The sequence below is a fragment of the Osmerus mordax genome, chromosome 15, assembly GCF_038355195.1.
Source record: "Osmerus mordax isolate fOsmMor3 chromosome 15, fOsmMor3.pri, whole genome shotgun sequence".
NCBI classification, from domain to species: domain Eukaryota; kingdom Metazoa; phylum Chordata; class Actinopteri; order Osmeriformes; family Osmeridae; genus Osmerus; species Osmerus mordax.
The window spans coordinates 7,059,961-7,082,228 of record NC_090064.1 but is presented as its reverse complement, the minus strand read 5'-3'; the positions used below and the strand labels follow the sequence as shown (position 1 = coordinate 7,082,228).

Below are 22,268 nucleotides of genomic sequence, written 5' to 3'. Positions count from 1 at the left end.
ATCAAGACAATGACACAGGTTGAACATGAACTTTCCAGATTGGACTTTGTTCCACAGACATCCGCCTCCCTCATACAAAGCACCACAGCTTCGTTTTTTTTGAAGGCTTGCCACTTTGTCAGTGCGAAACAGACTAAGTCATAATGGAAAGACATTAACCACCTGAACCTACAGCTGGCTAAAAGGAAAAAATTAAGGGTAGGATATGAACCTGGAATATTTCAAAGTGAATCATTTGTTCCTGTCTGTTAACGATAATGACTGAAATGGCCAGTGGCTGGAGAGTAGGGCCGTGGCCCTTGTTACCAGAGAGGTTCAATTGCCGGTCAGAACACAATGCATGACAGACATGCTGTAATTAGAGGTTGGCAAAGGAAGTGAACCCAGAATGGGCCTGATTTCTATCACTGAAACAAGATGGATGTGTGTGTGGTGAGGGTGAACCGTGTGTGTGTGTGTGTTTATGGTTGTGTGTGCGTGTGTATGTATGTGTATGGTTGTTTGTAGGTTGCGTGTGTGCGTTTGTATGGTTGGGTGGGTGTGTGTGTGTGTGTGTGTGTGTGTGGGGGGGGGGGTTACGCACCTGCAGACCGATAGGACCAGGTGGACCTGGGAACCCTCTGGCTCCTTCATCTCCCTTCTGGCCAAACATTCCCTGCTGGCCTCTGGGCCCGGGCTCTCCATCGCCCCCCTGAGGATGGAGGAGGACATGTCAGGACGACTGAACCGGACAGCTGGTGGTCAAGGATGGCAGACAAATGGAGAGATGATGGAGAGATGATGGGGAGATGGTGGAGAGATGATGGAGAGATGATGGAGAAATGGTGGATGGATGATGGAGAGATGGTGGAGAGATGATGGAGAGATGGTGGATGGATGATGGATAGATGATGGATGGATGATGGATAGATGATGGCTAGATGATGGATAGATGATGGATGGATGATGGATAGATGATGGATAGATGATGGAGAGATGATGGAGAGATGATGGAGAGATGATGGATAGATGATGGACAGATGATGGAGAGTTGATGGATCCATGATGGATAGATGATGGAGAGATGATGGATAGATGATGGAGAGATGATGGAGAGATGATGGATAGATGATGGAGAGTTGATGGATCCATGATGGATAGATGATGGAGAGATGATGGATAGATGATGGAGAGATGATGGAGAGATGATGGATAGATGACAGATAGATGATGGATAGATGATGGAGAGATGGTTGATGGATGAAGGATAGATGATGGATAGATGATGGAGGGATGATGGAGAGATGGTGGAGGAATGATGGAGGGATGATGGATAGAAGAAGGATAGATGATGGAGAGATGTTAGACTCACAGCAGGTCCAGGAGCTCCGATGGGGCCTTGAAGACCAGCTGGTCCTGGAGGACCCTGGAACACAGATAAGATAACAGGTGAGATAACAGGTGAGATAACACGGGCGAGATAACAGGTGAGATAACACCGGCGAGATAACAGGTGAGATAACAGGTGAGATAACACGGGCGAGATAACAGCTGAGATAACAGGTGAGATAACAGGTGAGATAACACAGGTGAGATAACAAGTGAGATAACAGCTGAGATAACACGGGCGAGATAACAGGAGAGATAACATGGGCGAGATAACACACGTACAATAACACAGGTAAGCGAAAGGTTGAAAGAGAGAGAGGATCATAAAATGAACACACCTGTTCTCCCTTGTCTGCTTTGCTTCCCTTCTGACCAGGTTCACCGACCTCTCCCTGAACACACACACGCACACACGCACACATATGTAAGGACAAGTCTATGTGCAACCAGGGTGACATAGGGTGGCACTATTGAAGCACTATAGATACTCCTGATCATAACCTTAAGGGCTGTGATGACTTGGTGACATTTAAAAGCGACGACAACAGCATTTCACATTTAATATCTCTCTCCTAATTAGGTTTTGTTGGTAAGCTGGAATGCAATGTTGGATAAGCTGCAAAAAGGGATAGAAAGGCATATTTGCTGTGCAGATGGCCTGGGTGTGAACCCAGAGATTAAGATTGATTGCTTTTCAGGTTTTAGAGGCAAACGTTTGCTTAGATGCGGGCCTGCTGAAGGAGATGAGCTGGGGCAGGAGGACACCAGAGGGACTCACCTTGTCCCCGTCCTCTCCAGGTGGGCCCTGGGGTCCAGCAGGGCCCGGCAGACCCACCGGACCCTGGATGCCATCACGGCCCGCCGGCCCCAGGGGACCCTTCTCTCCCTGGACACAGATGACACAAAAACACCCGTGAGAACAGCACAGAGGAGAGACACACCTTCATCACCTCTCTCGACCAGCAATGGACACAGGGAGGGAGGGGAGATGGACAGAGGGAGGGAGGAGGTGAAGGGAGACAGAGGGAGGGAGGGGAGATGGACAGAGGGAGGGAGGAGGTGAGGGGAGACAGAGGGAGGGAGGGGAGATGGACAGAGGGAGGGAGGAGGTGAGGGGAGACAGAGGGAGGGAGGGGAGATGGACAGAGGGAGGGAGGAGGTGAGGGGAGACAGAGGGAGGGAGGGGAGATGGACAGAGGGAGGGAGGAGGTGAGGGGAGACAGAGGGAGGGAGGGGAGATGGACAGAGGGAGGGAGGAGGTGAGGGGAGACAGAGGGAGGGAGGGGAGATGGACAGAGGGAGGGAGGAGGTGAGGGGAGACAGAGGGAGGGAGGGGAGATGGACAGAGGGAGGGAGGAGGTGAGGGGAGACAGAGGGAGGGAGGGGAGATGGACAGAGGGAGGGATGAGGTGAGGGGAGACAGACGGAGGAAGGGGAGATGGACAGAGGGAGGGAGGAGGTGAGGGGAGACAGAGGGAGGGAGGGGAGATGGACAGAGGGAGGGAGGAGGTGAGGGGAGACAGAGGGAGGGGAGATGGACAGAGGGAGGGAGGGGAGATGGACAGAGGGAGGGAGGAGATGAGGGGAGACAGAGGGAGGGAGGGGAGATGGACAGAGGGAGGAGGTGAGGGGAGACAGAGGGAGGGAGGGGAGATGGACAGAGGGAGGGAGGGGAGATGGAAAGAGGGAGGGAGGAGGTGAGGGGACACAGAGGGAGGGAGGGGAGATGGACAGAGGGAGGGAGGAGGTGAGGGGACACAGAGGGAGGGAGGGGAGATGGACAGAGGGAGGGAGGACGTGAGCGGAGACAGAGGGAGGGAGGGGAGATGGACAGAGGGAGGGAGGAGGTGAGGGGAGACAGAGGGAGGGAGGGGCGAGGGGTTGAGGAAGGGGGTGAGGGGAGACAAACAGAGGGAGGGAGGGGGTGAGGGGTACTTACGGGCGCTCCTTTCTCTCCAGCAGGCCCCGGGGGGCCCTGGGGGCCAGTCCTACCGGACAAGCCGATTGGTCCTGCAGTTCCAGCAGCTCCTCTTTCACCGGGGGAACCCTGTGTGTGTGTGAGCAAGAGTGTATATTTGAAAGGAGGAGAAAGTTTGAAAGAACCGATGAGCTCACATAAAAGAATCGTCAAATACGGCGGTTTTGGTTCGACCACATCTACTGCAACACTCTGGCGGCCCCGTCGTTCAATTGAAAACACACGTCATAGATGCAAACGTTCCTTTTAGGATATTTACAAAACTACCTTCGCCTCTGATGTTCACCGCTAATGGGTCTGGGAGGAAAAAGGTAAAACTCTTTGAGCGTAAAACACAAAAGCCCGTCTTTCGACGCGGCGTATTTCGTACATCTTTTCCTGCACTTCTGGGCTGCCTTTAGCCGTGACACTTGGGTCCTACTTCAAAAACCACTCTTGCTCGTTCGCTAGCTGGGCAGGCCTCGTCTTAATACATTATGGGAGAAGGGAGAGCTAGGGGAGCAGAAAGCCTTAATCTGGACCCGAGTGATGTGATTACTGAGAGAAGCCAAAGCTCTCCGGGGCTTGGGACATGCCAGCTCATCCAGCGAGAGCCCGACACCCCCTGACGGAGGAGACCTGTTGTTGAGTTTGCGCGGCGGGCACAACGCCACTTCCTCTGCTTTCTGACAAGACCGAGCGGATCTTGGGAGAGCTCGCCGGATGACGGGAACGGGCTCGCTGAGGGCTGCGTAGAGTTTGAAGGGGCGGGGGGCGTCTGAGCAGGGCGCCCGGGGTGAGTCGCCGCGTGGACACGCTCCCGTTAACCCGGGTTGAGGCGGGGGGGGGGGGGGGGGGGGGGGCAGAGAGGGTGGAGGGAGGCGATGGGGGTGAGGGGAGGCTAACGGGGAGGAGAGGACGGGTGGAGGGTTGTGTGTGACGGCCTCGGTTCCCAGGCGGCGGGCGGCGGGGGGTAAACAATCAGAATCCTAGACCAATCTACCTAGTGCATGATTGCTCCGATGATGAAACTCTGTGCGCTAAGTGATTGAAGTGTGGTGAACGGTGACTGCAGTCATTTCTTAGTAATAAAAAAAACGAAACCGAAGGACTGTAAGGCAGTTAGGATGGTAATGAGACACACACCTTGGGAACACAGATTCATCAGCAGTCAAGTTGAATTCATAGCTTACCTATACACACAATAGTTTTATCATACGTCTGAGTTCTATAGAGGTATTCATTTGATTACCTTTATACTATATTTGACACTGGGCTTTACTAAAAAGAAATGATTAAGTAAGTAGTCCATAATAAAATCAACAGCTGATCCACAGTCACTGTGTACATACTAAATTACTCTCTAAATTGAGAGCTACAAGCCAAATGTTTTATCTTAAAAGGCTTCTGCGGCACATTTACTTTGTCATCTTACGCTCAAAAGCAATTACCTGGACCCGAGCCTGCACTCTTAGAGGAAGTTAGTTTTGAGAAACTGAAGGCTGCTGTCTTCTGTTCAAACTGCCCTCTAGAGATTTAGGTCTACATTGGTGATGAGGTAACCATGACAATGAGGTAACCATGCCAATGAGGTAACCATGACGGTGAGGCACTCACCACTGGACCAGGGGGACCCTGGGGGCCTTCTCCTCCCTTCAGGCCAGCGGGACCCTGGAACAACACAACAAAGACACGCACGGTTACTCATTCAAACAGCTCACCCAGAAAAAAACACAGTCCCCTTGTCTGAAGAACACGCGCCATAGTTGTCAGGGGAGTCTTTCACAAGTGACATGACCGCTTCAACGATCTTATTTTTTTGGTTTCTCAGAACATAGACATGCATGGGCCGCGTGCGCGACGCAGATGGATGATCTTCGAAGATCATTGGAAGCCACAAGAACAGAGTGGGTCTGCCCAGGCCGTAGTGCAAAGAGCCTGGCGGAAGCTGCTCAGTTTCCAGCCCCCCTCAGCAGGCGTCTGCTAAAGATGCTGGGAAATTGGTCTGAGAGCTCTCCTGTCGGCTGAAGAGACTTGAGATGGGTCACGGTCGAACTCAGAGATCTTCATACACTGAGACAGCTTACTTAACACTAACAGGGGGGGGCTTATGCAATGCAAGTAAGAGTACGTGAGCGAAATAAAAGTCGCAGCTCTAAGGCGCTGGGGTTGCATCAGGACTCCCGAATCGCCTGGACAACCGTGCCTGTTTGTTCTATACTTCTCCTGTGATTACAATGCATCAATGTTGACCTTGTTTGAGAGGAACTCTTGTTTCGGAAAGCTGATTGGCTGGTTTTAGGGGTACGGGTACAGACGTTTTTGGACAGGAGAAGAGAGAAGGAGAGGGGGAGGTGAGGGTAGAGAGAGGGAGAGGTTGAGGGTAGAGAGAGGGTGAGGTGAGGTGAAGGTAGAGAGAGGGAGAGGTTGAGGGTAGAGTGAGGGTGAGGTTGAGGGGAGACAGGGGAGGGACGTGAGGTAGAGGGGGAGGGAGGAGAGAGGGGGAGGGTAGACAGAGGGTGAGGCGAGATGAGGGGAGAGAGAAAGAGAGGGAGGGAGGGAGGGAGGGAAAGGTGAGAGGGAGATGGATGGTGAGGGTCGAGAGAAGGAGAAGATGGAGGTGACGGGGGAGAGAGGGTGAGGTGAGGGGGGAGAGAGGATGAGGTGAGGGGGTGAGAGAGGGAGAGGCTGAGGTGAGAGCAAGGTTGCTTGTTTGTTGATCTTGTCTCGGAGCAGGTATTTACTGGCCCATATTTCCCCCTCAGGCACTCTCTCATCAAATGTGCAGTAAAATAGAAGTGCTGAAATAAAGTCTGCAGGCATGTGTGAGTATGTGTGTGTTTATGTGTGTACTGTACAACCCAGTAGAGTTGTTTTGTGTAATGCATCATGTATCATTCTTTTCGTGGGTATGTGTGTGTGCGTGTGCATGTCTGCCATGCATTGGCAAGGGATTGTTGATATGACCGGAGTGTGCAACTGTGCGGTGTGTGCATGTCTGAGTGTAGTGTGTGTGTCTGTGTCTGACTGCGTGTGGTGTCTGGGTGTGTGTCTGAGAGTATTTTGTGTGTGTACGTGTGTGTGAGTGTGTGTGTGTGTGTGTGTGCGTGTAAGCAGTTCCCTAAGGCCCAGCACACATGGCAGTCTCAGTAATGAGTCTCTTGGTGCGCTGTGTGCAGGAGTAAATTACACCAGTAGAAAACAATCAGTTCTCGTGTTGCCTGCAGAGGCTGACCTTGGACGCTACAACATCCACCCTCACAATTTAGCTCCACTCGCCAAATTGGCAACATTTACTTTTTAATTATTAATTGAATAAATAATGCAAACAATATAAAAAAAAACCCTAATATATCTCCCTCAAAAGTGCTTGTTGAAAAAGTCCTTGGGTTGAACCTGAATCCCGGCCTGCAATTTGTTTCCACTGAAGTAGGTGACCATGATGCATTGCGGCATTAAAAGACTGGTTTCAGCCGCGCAAAACTATTCCATGCCTGTTCATTTGTAAGACGTCACTTTGAATTTCCCCACAGTGGGCTGATTGGTCGGAGTAACTCAGCATATTTGATGGGGTGAACACTTCTGGAAAGGTCCTGGTTCATTTGCAGTGAGTGGATCTTCTGGACATGGAGACCGGGTGGGTGGAACCTTTGAAAGACACGTATTGGTGCAGGTGGGGCGGTTCTTACCGTTGCTCCAGGAAGTCCTCTCTCTCCTGGGAACCCTCTGAGCCCGGCTGGGCCATCCTTCCCTGCTGCTCCCTGAGGGCCTGGGTCTCCCTGAGGAGAAACACACAAGAGGAGTTAAGTCCCAGTGCACCCCCATACCGCTACGTACACATAAACACATCCAGTACTGCACCTCAGCTGTTACCACTAAGGTACCATGCCCAACATGGCTAAACGACTTCTGTCTCATGTTGTATTTTTAATATTTTCTTTACTGTATATTCTTCCAAATGTCACATAAACATGTTCTGTTTTTTTAATAATTGGATTAGGACTGGCAACCATCATTATTTCAAGGAAATGATTTACATCAGTGTCCTGGCTCTCTCCTGCCCGGAGATCGTCCACGGCAAATGAGGCCAATGAGCAACACCCACTATTTTGTTTTTGCTATAATTTCCACTAGAGGGAATGGCACTGAATTTCAAAAGCAGACCCCGCAAAAAAATTCAATTAGTCGGGAATAATTAAAATCCCCCCCCAGGGGGAGAACGGTTCGCTGCGGGACTATAAAGTAAACACAAACAGAGCTAGTAACTACAGCATCGCTGCCTGGTGCTGTAGCTCTGTGGCGGTTAGCATTAAAAGTTACCCTGATTATACTCACTAGAGACAACCAATTATGACACAACAACACATACTGCTACACTGCCATTCAATTTCGTTTTTTGACATAATGAAAGGAAAAACAATGGGATTTGCAGCATAACTTCAAAGTGCAAGCCTTTCCCCTCCCCCTTGTATAAGCAGTCTAGTCTTTATCTGCTAACTCTGAGGCAGAAAAAGTAGGCTCCGGTAGTATAAGAGGATTTAGGCTTCTCTGCCAAGACATTCCCAGAGCTGCCCCTGGAATATTGATGAGGAGACCCCAGACAGGGAGCCGAGGTGGGCTGTGAGTGGCAGAGGGTTTGGAGGTAGCAGATGGACCTGATTAAACTGTCTCCTTTCCGAGGAGAGTGAGAAAATGAGAGTCGGAGACAGGGAGGGCTTGGGGGAGGAGGGGGGAGGGGGTGGTGTTGGCCTTGGGGCTTTGGAGACCTATTTTGAATAAGACCGTCCTTCTTCAAAATGGCCACTGTCTGCTTTTAATAGGCAATGATATGGCCAGCCAGGGAGGGAACTAACTCCCCTTCGCTCATGTTCCCAAACCCTGGGTAGTTTCGCCGTCTGGCTGACAAAACACCACAAGGAGGAGGAAGTCAATCATCAGGTCATTCTGGGACAACAGTCGGGTATTTTGTGTTTGTCTTGGCTCGGCGTTCATTTGTGCTCGTTAGACACAACAGAAGAAGAGTTCAGAGGTGTCCTTCTAGATACCGACCCCAGGACAGCCAGCTCTGACCGCCTGACAGCCATCTCCACCCCAACCCAAACATTTTAGGAAGACAATTATATTTAACGGATCCTCAGGTAAAGCTATCCCAGCCACACTTGAAAACAAACCCACGCCCCTGGTCGCCAGCCCCTCCCAGACGGCTGGTTCTCACCTTGGCTCCCTCCTTGCCAGCAGCTCCAGGTAGACCCTGTTCTCCAGGTGGGCCTGGGGGCCCGGGGTGACCTCTCTCTCCCACTGGGCCGGTCTCTCCGGTGGGACCCTGTCAGGGGTATCATGGGTAACCGACATCAGTCACACGGCCCTAAAGGTGCCTGGGCTGTTTCTACGTGAATACCAGGGGTATTCTGATTGGTGGATCGCTGAATACTTTGGCCGCTGATTGGTGGAGAGCTGGGGAGAGGGATACTCACCTGAGGGCCAACCACGCCTCCTGGTCCAGGTGGGCCTGTCTTCCCTTGGAACCCCTGCAGGACACAACACCTGAGTCAGACTGGAACCTGATTGGAAGATACATCCATGTGACACACACTCACACGAATGCTCATGCCTTCTTCTGATTGGTCTTTTCCATCCACTAGTTTCAATAGGCTGATGGTTTGAGAGTTAGCATTGTGTGCATTTACGTGGGCCAGGATCCTTTAAGTGGACTGTTTTAATGGGTGGATGGAAAGTCATGTGAATAGGGAAAACTGTTGCTATTTTGCTTTACAAACCCTAACTGCACATGTGCAAACAGAATGACATAAAAAATCTAAACTTAGATATTGTTATGTTTCTTTTATTCCGTTTTTAACAGTTATGTTATGAAAAACGATTTTAAATATGGATACGGAGAGATGTGTTCATTTCCATTTTCAGCCCTGTTCAGTGTGTAGATTCAGGGGGCTTTGTATTTCGAAATAACTTTATTGCCTCTGTCACTTACTTACAGAGCCACCTCAGCCCAAGGAGTAAGATGACACATCGTATGACCTTGAGGTCAAACACGATGCACTTTACCCACGGGCCTTTGCTGCAATAACAAAGTTAGTGTGGCACAAAAGCAACTACTTCACAAGCGCAGCAGCTGTGTTAACAGTGAAGTCATGACTCAGCACACACGGGACAACAGCACGGACACAAAGCAACAAACTTTAGTCAACAAACAAGGTCTTACAAAGGACAATCTTTCGGGGCCGTTGACAAATGCAGACGTTCAATCAGAAGCAGACAGATTGAGTGATCGACTTTCAGCGGTGCGCTTGATTTCGACACAGCAGCCAGGAAGGCCGACTTGATTCGGAAGTCACAAGTCTGTGGCTGTATCTACTACCGAGCACTTGTGCACTTCGCTTGTGCAAACTGATAGAACCAGCAGAATTCAGGGCACTGAAAGTACCCGGATGGCGCACTGCAAACGGTCCAAAAATGCAGTGTACAACGATGGACACTACTCGCCCTAAACGGGCGCCATCTTGGCTACGTAGCGGAAGAGGAGGAGCCCTTTCGGCAGCTTTTCATTTCATTTCTAAAATAATAGCGGACGAAATGACTCGCGAGCAGATTTGAGTCCGTCACTTCCGCCTTAGATTCGCGGGTGCCGCGAGCAGATTTGCGTCCGTCACTTCTGCCAAGTGGTTAACGTAAGTGTTCCATTTGAGACAGCACTAATCAGCGACGGAGTGCACTACAGATGTAAGCGCACTGTATTGCAGTGCACTGTATTGCAGTGGACTGTATTGCAGTGGACTTCGTAAAGTGTTCGGTAATAGACACACCCTGTGATTCGCTCGCTCGTGTTCAGCGTGAAACGGATTCCACCATCGGACAGCGAGCTCATCATCACGCGTCACCCCCACAAGTCGCTGTACGCAAATCAAAAGCACCCCTGAAATGTGACCCTCTCGCAATCGATTGAATTCCGAGTTCCCGGTGAGTATTTCCGTCATATCTCGAGAGGGCTCGAAGCTGACGGGACACCGACCAGCATCAGGTGAGGAGATGGAACCGGTCAGAATCCCGTCAACATCCCAATGAGCTGCGAGATCAAAGATGCCGTCCACCGGCTTCATTGATCGTCCTGTGAGTGAGGAACCCTGTGCGCTTCGCCTCTTTCCCCAGCAGAAGGCATACCTCAGAGCTTTCAATCATCCAACAAAGGCCGCGGACAACATGGAGTGAGTGCAAGCCCAATTAAACGGACATGATCAATGCACGACACAAAACACACATCACCTGACTAGGAGAGAGAGGGGAGGGGCAGCGCACGGGCCGAGCACACACACAGAGAGGGACAAACGGCACGTGGGTTTCAGAAGACGAAAGATTGTTTAGCTCCTGTTATTCATACCCTGTTGTGTGATTGTTTTTTTGTTTTTTTATATGGTGCCGGTGGACGATTGTGTTCCACGGTAATCTCAGATGCATTAGCGTGTGGGGCCTAATGATTTACAATCAGGTAATGTTAGGGGAAGGGATCCACGGATAGCATTACAGACTGAGCAGTGAATCAAAGACCGATAGAATTCGATCTATATTTCAGCTAAACGGTTCCTTGACTAGAGCTTGGAATGGCCGGATCTTTGCCTCGGGCGAGGAATTTAACTGCTGTGATCAATTCTCGTATTGGGCGCTCCGCATATCTGTTTACTGGGTGATAAATCTGGTGTCGTAAACATCTTAATGAACACTCTTTATCGATGTCATCGGAATGAGAGTGAGACTGTGGGGGGGGGAGGAGTTGTGTGTCTGTGTGTGAATGTGTGTGTGGAAGTGTGTGTGTGAGAGTGTATGCGAGTGAGTGTGCGCGCCAACATACTCAGTTTTAATGTGTCATTTGGGGAAAGTGATAGACGGAAGGGAAACTTTAACGATTGGTGGGACGCTCTGTCAAGCTTTTAACAACCTTCATTGCCTTCCCAGACTAAACAAATTGAGGGGGACAAATACAAAGCATTGCTAGGTGCAATCTCAGACTCTGGCCCATTCACTGAGACGGACTGTACACCACCAGATACAATATCTCATGTTAGAGTCATTCTAATCTCAGTAAAGATACCATCATGGTTTATCTACACGATGCCTTTTCTGTCTAATGCGATAATGACTATTTGCAGCAACCATTTGAAAGGAAGTTCAGCATGCAGCTACTGGAGAAATAATCAGTGTGATCAGGAGGCCTGCTCAATGCTTAGGGATTCTTGTCACTCCACAACGAGCTGAACTGACGCACACACCAACCCATCTGGCTGTGATGACACTAGCCTCCTGAGTGTGTGTGTGTGTGTGTCTCCATCAGGCGTGGCGCGAAGTGAGACCGGGCCGAGCTAGACACGCTGGCAGACCCAGCCCTCCAGGCGCCAGCGGCGTTCTGCTGTGGCGAACAGCGCTGGCGCCGCACGAGGCCCTCCATCCCAAAGCATCTGGCCCGCCCGAGACGGGAGAGGAAGCCCGACTGAAACGGAGCCCTCCGGCCGGGCGCGTCGCGTGTCTTCTTGCGCCGAAAGGAACCCCCGATTTGATCAATCGGAATTTGAAAGCGAGACGAGCGCTCGCTTCTCAGCTAGCTGGAGTTAGCGTCCGCCGTCGTCGGTCGCAGAAGACGCACCCCCCCTCCCCCCCCCCCCCCCACCCCACACACCCACACATGCAGTGTTAAACACGTTCCGACGACTTGAAGCGAGCTGTCGAGCTCCTGGCTCCCCGGCGCGACAAACGCGAGCTACCTCCAGCGGTCAGGTCCCATCGGGTGTGAAAAGTTAAGACAACGAGGGGGGGGGGGGGATTCCCCCCCGCCCTGGAAACAACGAGGCGTCTAAAGCTTCCACATCCGGAGGGAAGTGACTGGTGGAGACAACCGACCGGGTGGGTGCTCGGGGGCGTGACAGCTCTAGGAGGGGCGTGGCCGGTGACACTCACCGTCTCTCCGCGCTGGCCAGGGTGTCCGGGCAGACCGTCCTTCCCAGGGGGTCCCTGAGTCACGGAGAGAGGAGATGGTTAAAGGGGGAAGAGAGGGAGAGGAACACGGTTTGGGATGTAACTGGTTTTCTTATGTAAACTAGAGGTCAATGCTCGAGAACTAGCCGGCTAAGGATGGTCATGGAGCCCATGGAGGACAATACACAGTGTTTGAGAAGGTACCGTGTGGTGGTTGTGGCAGGTGAACACTTACAGGGGGGCCCTTTGGTCCTGAGAAGCCCACAGGGCCCTGGGGTCCTTGAGGTCCCTGGAATGAACAGATGAACAGTGAGGAAGAGGAAGGAAACGGGTCCATGGGAGGTGTCTATGGAGCTATGTGGGCAGAGTCTCATGCGGTAGGAGGGAGGAGTCTATGATGCTATGTGGGCGGAGTCTCATGCGGTACGAGGGAGGAGTCTATGATGCTATGTGGGTGGAGTCTCATGCCCTATGAGGGAAAGGTCTATGAATGTCTGTGGGAGGAATCTAAGGTGATCTGTGGGAGGAATCGAACAAGATGTGTGGGAGGGGATCAAAGGAGTCTTAATTGAACACTCCGAAGACAGCATTGGAGCCTGTCTGGTGAGGACAGACCAAGGACAGATGTTAGAGACCCAGCCTGTGTCCTGATGAAGAGATGATGCCTAGGCATTAGCTAATGAAAAAGGCAATAATGAGGCCAAAGTATTATATTATAACACATTGGCCTCAGAATACGGGCAACACATACTGAGACGCGAGAGACGAACGGCCCGACGGTCAGAAGGTGGGAAAGAAGGAGGACGCACATGGAGCATAATACGATATACTGTCTATCTGGGAAGACGTGAATCTAAAGCCTGAAAAGGTGTCTGTGAATACGGGAAGACATGAAAGTACTTCATGGAAGACATGTTCCATGCTTGATAAGAGTACCCTGAGATACCCCTTATGTTACAATGTGTTGGCTGAGTGAATCCAGGGAGCTCAAACGATCCTGCAGATACAGGCGGGACATTTCAGAGAAATAAGGAGAGGAGTGGAAAAGAAGGAATAGAAAAGGGGAGAGAAAAGGCGGGAGAGCGAGGAGCGAGGAGGGAGGAGGGAGGGGGGAGATGAAGGGAGAGAGAGGGAGAGAGATGAGGAGAGAGATAAAGAGAGAGAGAGAGATGAGGATAGAGAGAGAGAGAGATGAGGAGAGAGAGAGAGAGATGAAGGGAGAGGGAGTGAAGAGAGAAAGCGAGGGAGAGAGAGAGAGAGGGGGGGGAGATGGGACAGCACTAATACAACCACAGTACAATTGATTTAGCCCATGGCAGGAGCCCAAAACTCAGCCTGACTGTAAATGACTCCAGCAGCAAGTGCCCAGCAATGATATAATTGATCCATAATTGTTTCCCGTATCGAACACTAGCCCCTCTACTCACGCGCACACATCCACACACTCACACTCCCCCAGACACACACATGCGCTAAACGCTTCTTCACCAAGCTATTTCCCCATACGAAGCCCGTTGCATGACAGCTACCAATGTGAGCATTTCCTCATTGGAGAGGCCGTCTGGAGGGACTTACTCTCTCACCAGGCGGGCCAGGGGGACCGTCGTTGCCCGCTGTGCCCTGAAACACACAGGAGAGCACACATGAGCCCGGAGTCACACAGACACACACAGGGACCGTCCTGTCACAACCACACCTGGGATGGGGCCGGATGGGGCGGGGCTTACCTTAGGGCCTGGCTTGCCTGTTGGACCTCGCGCACCCCGAGCACCTCGTGGACCCTGAGGGGGACAGGAGAGACATGGGCAGGGGTCAGATCCACACTGGTCCCCGGGTCAGGATGTACCAGTGGTAGATGTGGGTGTTTCTCTAAAAGCTACCCGACCACACATATAGACGTGTTTCGGGGTTTCGTGGTGGTTAAGAAGTAGCTGTGCACCGTGAGGATGGAAGAACCCACCACTGGGATAGTGGTAGGGTTGGTGTACATGCAAATGTGCACAGTAGGAATTTGTACAGTATACGACAGTGTGTCAGAGTGACATTAGACAGCTTTGGCGTCACCGGGGGGGACGTACCGTCGGACCTCGTTGCCCCCTTGGACCTGGCTTGCCCGCTACACCCTGTCACGGACGAGAGAGAGAGACAATCAGGTCAGACGGAGGTCATGGAGAGATGTACTCTCACATCAACTAAGCAATTCACTGAAAACAAGTAAATACACAGTGGGCGCACATGGTCCTGTTTCTTTTCAGCGGTCTAAACTGTGTGTGCGTGTGTTCCTCCGGCAGGCCGGCGTGACAGAGGAGAATTCACTGAGGAAACACAAATCGTTTCAGCCTCTTTTGTTCCTCGCCGCATTGATTTGGGCTCCGTGTTTTTTTGTGCAAGCTCATCATATAGATGCTTTCACAATGGGAAATCCATTTCCTTTTGTGTGGTGTTATGATGCAGTGTGCGATCCACACTCCAAGGGAAAGAGAAAAGAGGAAACCTGTGGAGAACGGGGGGAAGGGGCCACGGTGGAAGGGAGAGGGGGATGAAGGGACGGGGGTAGAGGGAAGGGAGGGAGAGGAGAAGGGAGGGGCGAGGGAAGGGGTGAGAAAGGGAGGAGGGGACGAGGGAGAGGGGGAGGGGGAAGAGGGCGAGGGAGGGGGGAGGGGCATTAGATCCATCTTACCCTGGCTCCTTTTTCTCCATTGGCTCCCGGGAACCCAGGGAATCCAGATGAACCCTGCGGGTCAGAGCAGCAGATTCAGAGGACAGTTGGCCGCGGTGTGCATGTGGATGAGAGAGGGCTGGAGACAGTGAGGCTGCCTCTGTCGCTGTCAGCTCGCTTCTGTGTCTCTGTGTGCCTGTGTGCCTGTGTGTGTGTGTCTGTGTGTCTGTGTGTCTGTGTGTGTGTCTGTGTGTCTGTGTGTCTGTGTGTCTGTGTGTGTCTGTGTGTGTGTGTCTGTGTGTGTCTGTATCTGTGTGTCTCTGTGTTTCTGTGCGTGTGTGTGTCTCTGTGTCTGTGTGTCTCTGTGTCTGGGTGTCTCTGTGTGTCTGTGTCTAGGAGAGAGCCCAACTGACTGGACGTGCCCATCACTATGAGATTATGAAACTATGAGAAACATCCACAGAAAGGACACCTTTTTCTGTAAACTTTACGAATGAACATAAGTCCCTCGTGTCTATACAATTCTTTTTATATTTTAGTCAAATAAACATGTATTGTAATAAAATTGTGATATTGTGAATGAATTAATGAATAAATGTATATCTTCTAGTTAATCTTTCTATATTCTAGCAAAATATTTTGCATCAGGAACCTTTTTTTTTATCTGTAGCAGGGCCCACCGCAAGAATGTCAATTTCCAGAGTTACCTAGCATGATCTGTGCGAATAATCAATACAAGACTTGGACTTTGGGGATTGGGGATGGGTGGATGGTGGTGATGGATGACGGTCATGGATGATGTGCTCTCAGAGGTTCAAAACACTGACCTGTGAGCAGACCCTCAGTCCTGACTGCACTGGAAGCATTCAAAACAGGTCAACATGTCTCTCTCTCTCTCTCTCTCTCTCTCTCTCTCTCTCTCTCTCTCTCTCTCTCTCTCTCTCTATCTGTCTCCAACATGCATACATTCCCGTCCTCAGACACGGTTTGGCAAACCGGGCCAGAGGAGGCAGTGATGGAGCTGGAGGAAGCTCCGAACACTTTGATGGACTACAAACCCCACCATGACTCTCACCCGGTGGGCCCTCTTTCAAACTGCCATGGCAGCGCTTCAACAGATCACTTATTAAACATCCAGGTTGGCAGCCTTCGCACATAAATTACTGTCTGCTAGGATCCCGGGCCGAGTGAATGAATTCTATGTAATCATCTGGCATATGGCTAATCTTTTAATCCGCGTCAGCACGGAATCAAAGAACAATGTGAACTGTGATGTGTTAAACGTGGATGATAGACGGCGTGCGCTTGTGTTGACGTGGGACACAGTGTGTGTACGTACGCCTGTGGAGGTGTGTGTGCGCGTGCATGTTGTTGACAAACCTTTGGTCCTTGTCTTCCTGGATAACCTGGCAATCCTGGAACTCCCAGTTTCCCCTGAAAACAGAGCACAGCTGTTCAATAGGAGTTCAGAGGAATACGAGCCCATTGCCCAAATCTCATTTTAGCAATGCACAGTATGGTAGGAAGCAAAGTGTAGTATGGTATAGTATAGTTTAGTATAGCATGATATAGCTGATGATATAGTGTAGTGTGTGTACATAGTGTGTGTGTGTGTGTGAAGGCATAGCTACCTTGTCTTCAGCATGTGTGTGTGTGAGTGTGTGTAGCTACCTTCTCTCCAGTGTGTGTGTGTGTGAGTGTGTGTAGCTAACTTCTCTCCAGTGTGTGAGTGTGTGTGTGTGAGTAGCTACCTTCTCTCCAGCGTGTCCCATGGGGCCTGACTCTCCGTTTGGACCTGCTCGTCCCTTGGGACCCTCCGGTCCATCCTCACCACGCGATCCCAGCATCCCCAGCTCTCCCTGCACACACACACACACACAAACACATACCATACACACACACGTACACACACATGCATACCATACACAAACACACCCACACACCATACACACACAGTATTCAGACGTACACACACGTAAACACACACAATTGTTGATGATTAGCATCATATGAATGTGGAGTGTGGATGGTTGTGCTAGGTTGTACATTTGGTCCACTCACCCTGTCACCTTTGAGTCCCATGTCCCCCTTGAAACCAGGGAAACCATCTTCACCCTAACACAGGAGAAAACAGGGTTACCATCTCTCACTCAGAATGTACTCCCTCACAATGAACCTTTCCAGAAGCAAATAAACACATTGGTCCAGTAAAATACAGAATAAGACACTTTTAATATTTTAATTGTTCAGCGTTCAGTGTTTCTTTCCAATATATGCTACTGCCATCTGCTGGTGAAAGTCGGTAAAGCACCGAACGTTCTCATTCTGAAGAATTTTACATTTACATTTAATCATTTAGCAGACGCTCTTATCCAGAGCGACTTACAGTAAGTACAGGGACATTCCCCCAGAGGCAAGTAGGGTGAACTGCCTTTCCCAAGGACACAACGTCATTTGGAACGGCCTGGAATCGAACCAGCAACCTTCTGATTACTAGCCCGATTCCCTAACCACTCAGCCACCTGACTGATCAGAATTGATTAAGCAAATCTTTTTTCTACAAACACTAATCTAATGCAGAATCTGTGTTGCTGCTCTAAAAAATTGCATTTCAGCCACATAGTTCTCATTGTCACAGTAGCTGTGGGGGGAAGAGATCAAAAAGATACCCTCTTCACCTCTCTGTCTCTCACTTTCACTTTGATTGTCTGTGTTCTCTCCCTCTCCTCTTCTCTCTCTCTCTCCATCTCTGTCTCTACCTCCCTCACTATCTCTCTCTCTCTCCCTCTCTCCCCCCCCCCCCCCGCTCCTTCCCCCTCTCCCTTTTCTGTCTGTCACCTGGCTGTGTGGCTGCTGATACATAATGCAGTGTTGTGAGTCTTGACACATGTGCCCTGGAAACCACACCAGGCTCAGAACACACACACACTCATACACTCACGCACACACGCACGCACGCACACACGCACGCACGCACGCACGCACGCACACACACACACTCATACACTCACGCACACACGCACGCACGCACACACACACACACACACACACACCCTTAGAACACCTCACACCTTGAGGACATGGCGCCTTCTGTCTTCACATCGAACAAACACTCTCAAGTTGCGGATGTACGTTGCTGTTCTTGACGGCACGGCTTACAATTAAAGTACGACCAGCCGACGACCAACGCAGAATGCAGAGGGTGTATTATGGAACAGGATAGTAGGGCAGTGTACTTTCCGATGTTCCGTACGGCTGTTGTGCTGTGGCGTCTAGTAACCGCTGACTTTGAATGTGTGCTGAAATTGTCTCCTAGCAACCAAGATGAAAGGAAGTATGAAGTGGTGTCTGCGCAGGGTAGTGGAGCGAGGATGGGATCTCAACTCTCTCGTCTCAACAGCGCGTGTGGCTGCATGATCCATCTCACCCTGCGAGAGGTTCACCCCCCACCTCTCACTCCTCAGCTTGAAGCAAAGGCACCGATGGATCTTTGGTGCTGTTGCATTTCCCATTTGGTGCCGTTATCGACTCGTCTGGTGATTTATTGTATGAACTCAAGTCCGAACCTTCCCTAAACTATCTAAACCCCCAACCATGTCCCCACTGAGCACTTTCCATATTGACTAACAAGATGCCATCCTTATTAAACAGCTTAGATGCTAGGTTTAGGGTCTACCTCAGTGATTCTCAAACTTGTTTGGGCCCCAGTACCCTGTTTTCCAAGTACGCCCTCAACCCCTATTTGCATTGTATACATACGTATTTATACCCATATTTTCGTGATTTACTCTCATATTTTTGGGATTTTCCACCCTCTGTAGTAGGCTCACACACTGTCCAGCAGAGAGAGAGAGAAAGAGCGAGAGAGAGAGAAAGAGAGAGAGAGAGAGAGAGAGAGAGAGAGAGAGAGCTCCTTCATCGAGCGCCGGTTCACTGGCTCACGCTCCTCAACCCGGGATTGACAGGCGGAGGCAACGTCGTGAGCCGTACACATGTAGACACAGCCTTACGTGGCCTTTCTCTCGTCAAACAAGCAAATTAATAAGTGATTGTTTACCTTCTCTCCCTTTCCTCCCTTCAGGCCTCTGACTCCATCAGCACCCTGGGAAAGGAGAATGGCACGTTACCAACAGAACACAACAGCTGGTTTGTTTTTTCAACAACCCCTATTGATTTGACAATGAAGTCATTATTATTTTTTGTATTTTTTTTATTTATTATTATTATTTTATTTTTTTCAAAGACAGTGCCTTTGTCATTCACCCTTATTTATATATTCATATATACATGAGGGGACTGAATGGTTTCAGCCATTTTGTTTTATCTCTGAGAGAGAGAGTTTTTCTTTCTCTTCTGTGAGGGGTTCAGGTTGTTTATCGGTGCCACTCTGTGGGCATCTGTGAAACCCTCTGTGATACCAGTTGTAAAAAAGAGCTGTAGAAATACAGATCAATGGAGAGATTTGAGTGCACAGTACCTTGACACCACGGGGTCCTGGGTAGCCGACGGGCCCCTGAGGCCCTGCCTGACCCTGGAGGAGGAAGACAACATGTTTCTAACACTGACAGCCTGACTGGATTACTGGGAGGTAAGGATCTTCTTTTTTTTTACATTTGATTCATTTGGCCCAATATATTGTCCTCCAATCGACTGACTGATTCGTCCACCCATCCATGAATCCATCCATCCATCGAGGGTGCTGTTTACTTACCAGAGCTCCTTTCTCTCCAGGAGGGCCCTCTTTCCCGGGATGACCCTGCCAAAACAGACGGAAATCAAGCTCTCTCGTGTCACATGACTTATTCAGCAATATAGCTACCGTGCAGAGTTAGAGAAAGTCCTTTCGGACTCTGTGCTACATGTGGGTCTGCAGCACCGGGTGTCAGAGTGATGGAGACCTTAACAGCGTTCGCTTCGGGATCATTTTAACTGTTTTATATTTGTTACCGAGGCTTTTCACCAGCACACCTGGTGGTTCTAACTGACACGTGAGGCTGAGACAGTACACACGGGTAACGCAGCAGACTTTAGGGCCCAGAGGCTGCCGAGACCTGGGGCGGTGGTCATAACACTGACAGCTGACAGAAAGATGACAAGGTACCAGACACTTACCTTCGGAGATAGTAAAACAATATAATAATTTTATAAGTTTTTTTTTTTTACAAACTAAAAATAAAGCTGAGTAAAATGACAGGGAGGAGATAATGAGAATGAGAATAACCAACAATTGGAACCACTTTTGAAAATTGTCATGCTCCGCACTAACTCTCACTGATAGCTGTGCTATTGACCAGCCTTGTTACAAGAGACCGATCCCAGCATTCTGACATGTCATTATTTTCACTTGAGTTACACAAAACCTGTGAAGGCATGGGGGAATTACAACAAAAGGGAGGAAGGGAGATGGAGGGAAGGAGGGAGATGAAGGGAGACAGAGGGAGGGACACAGGGGGAGAGAGATGAAAGAGGGAGAGAGGGAGGGAGAGCGGGGAGGGAGATGGAATACCACATACAGGAGGGTCCGTCGGTTCCTGGCAGTCCAGCTAACCCTGACCTTCCCTGAGGTCCCTGTAATAAGATGAGCACTGGGTTAGAGAGGCCCACAACCATCATGTGACCACCCTACAGTCATCGTCCAGACAGCCCTACCGCAGCAGGCCTCAACCAGCAGGCCTCAACCAGCAGGCCTCAACCAGCAGGCCTCAACCAGCAGGCCTCAAACACCAGGCCTGCTGGGAGAGAACCTGCCGATTCAGGTGGATTTTTCTTGAAGATGTAGCCTTAAAATGACCAACGAACCTTTTCTCCAGGTGGTCCGATGGGGCCTTGAGGACCTGGGAGACCCTGTGTGGCAGACGAGGACAGTTTGAAGCTTGTGACCCATGGCAACCACACGCACACACACATGCACACAGAGATGCACATAGGACACACGCACCTCACATGCGTGAGGCACCAGCACTGGAAAGCCTGCTCTTACAGGTGTGGCTGTATTTCAGGCATTCCTAACACATGAATGAGATGCTTTCAGCTGCCCCCCCACCCCCCCCCCCCCCTACCCCCCACCCCTGCCCCTCATCAGAAAACCCAGAAAAATATTCCCAGGGCAAAGAGTGTGTGTGTGTGTGTGGTTGCTCTCCGCAGGTCCAGCTTAGGAGAGGTCAGGGCTGGGGTAGAGGAATGCCTCGTGGGACTGAACGAGAGGTGAAACATTGACTCCCGCCCAACAACCCCCCTCAGATCTGAGTTGGTCGTGGTCCCTGGGCCTCATTCAGAGCCAGGTCCCTTCTTCCTGGGGCCCTCTTACCTGTGTTCCTGGGATACCCTGACTGACCAGAAGGGACCAGGCTCTCCTTGGGGCCCCTGCAGAGAGAGAGAGAGAGACAGAGAGAGAGAGAGAGAGAAGAGAGAGAGAGAGAGAGAGAGGAGAGAGAGAGAGAGAGAGAGAGAGACGGTCAGTTGGACTGGACATCAGTCAGGATGATCAGAGTCAGGATCTCTGCTCTGCTTCTTCAAGTGGCCGTTGCTATGGGGGCATTCATTTAGCTAGATCCACAACATCCTCTCCATGAGTCTGACTGAAAACGGATTACATTTTTTTATTGAAGATTGTTAAGTCTTAGTTAGGATCCCTCCTGAGCCGTGTCATAATGGGATGATTTCATTTGGCAGAAACTTTTATCTAACGTGACGGAAAGGGGGGGGGGGGGGGGGGGGTGTTCACATGATTCAGCCTGCTCTGTGTTCAACTACTGTACTTTACAATAATGCTGGGGAGTTAGGACGCTACAGTATGGGGCTAGGGTGCTGGGAAGCTAGGGGCTAGGGAGCTGCAGTAGGGGGCTAGGGTGCTGGGAAGCTAGGGGGCTAGAGAGATCGGGGCTGTTTCTGAACAGGCCCTTTGAACAGCCGTACTCTCCACTATTTAGGACACACACAGGACCTCTGCCCTCGCAGCTGTTGCATCTAAACCAGCAGGCCCACCCTCACCCCACAGGCTGTCACGCTGCAGCGACACTCAGCTAAATACTCCGGCAGTATCTCCTGCAACACCTCGACGAACGCTCTGGGTGAACCAGTGCTAACGTTGTGGCTAACGCTAGGGCTCAAAGCGGTTTTCACCAGATGTGTTTTCGAGTTGGAACGACAGCTCGTACATGTTTCCTTTGGAGCCGGAGGGCCGTCCACACCAGCGACGCCCTGGGAGGAGGAAAACATTCACGTTAACTCTCAATTTCCTGTCAGAATTGGCCGTGCGGTCGCTCCAGAGGAAGAGGAAATGAGGTCACGGATACGTACGGGCTG

General features: G+C 50.7%; 1 protein-coding gene across 1 annotated transcript in view; it reads right to left on the bottom strand.

Annotated features, from left to right (window-relative positions):
• The window catches only part of col11a1a (collagen, type XI, alpha 1a), a 70,661-nt gene that overhangs the window by 15,738 nt on the left and 32,655 nt on the right, over positions 1-22,268 (bottom strand). Inside the window, 26 exon segments of the mRNA XM_067252190.1 lie at positions 584-691; positions 1,352-1,405; positions 1,707-1,760; positions 2,147-2,254; positions 3,308-3,415; positions 4,943-4,996; positions 7,015-7,104; positions 8,541-8,648; positions 8,800-8,853; positions 12,287-12,340; positions 12,540-12,593; positions 13,880-13,924; positions 14,032-14,085; positions 14,383-14,427; positions 14,985-15,038; positions 16,344-16,397; positions 16,715-16,822; positions 17,025-17,078; positions 19,021-19,065; positions 19,441-19,494; positions 19,675-19,719; positions 20,451-20,531; positions 20,763-20,807; positions 21,271-21,294; positions 21,297-21,326; positions 22,121-22,163. Coding sequence (XP_067108291.1) covers positions 584-691; positions 1,352-1,405; positions 1,707-1,760; positions 2,147-2,254; positions 3,308-3,415; positions 4,943-4,996; positions 7,015-7,104; positions 8,541-8,648; positions 8,800-8,853; positions 12,287-12,340; positions 12,540-12,593; positions 13,880-13,924; positions 14,032-14,085; positions 14,383-14,427; positions 14,985-15,038; positions 16,344-16,397; positions 16,715-16,822; positions 17,025-17,078; positions 19,021-19,065; positions 19,441-19,494; positions 19,675-19,719; positions 20,451-20,531; positions 20,763-20,807; positions 21,271-21,294; positions 21,297-21,326; positions 22,121-22,163 — 1,627 coding nt within the window.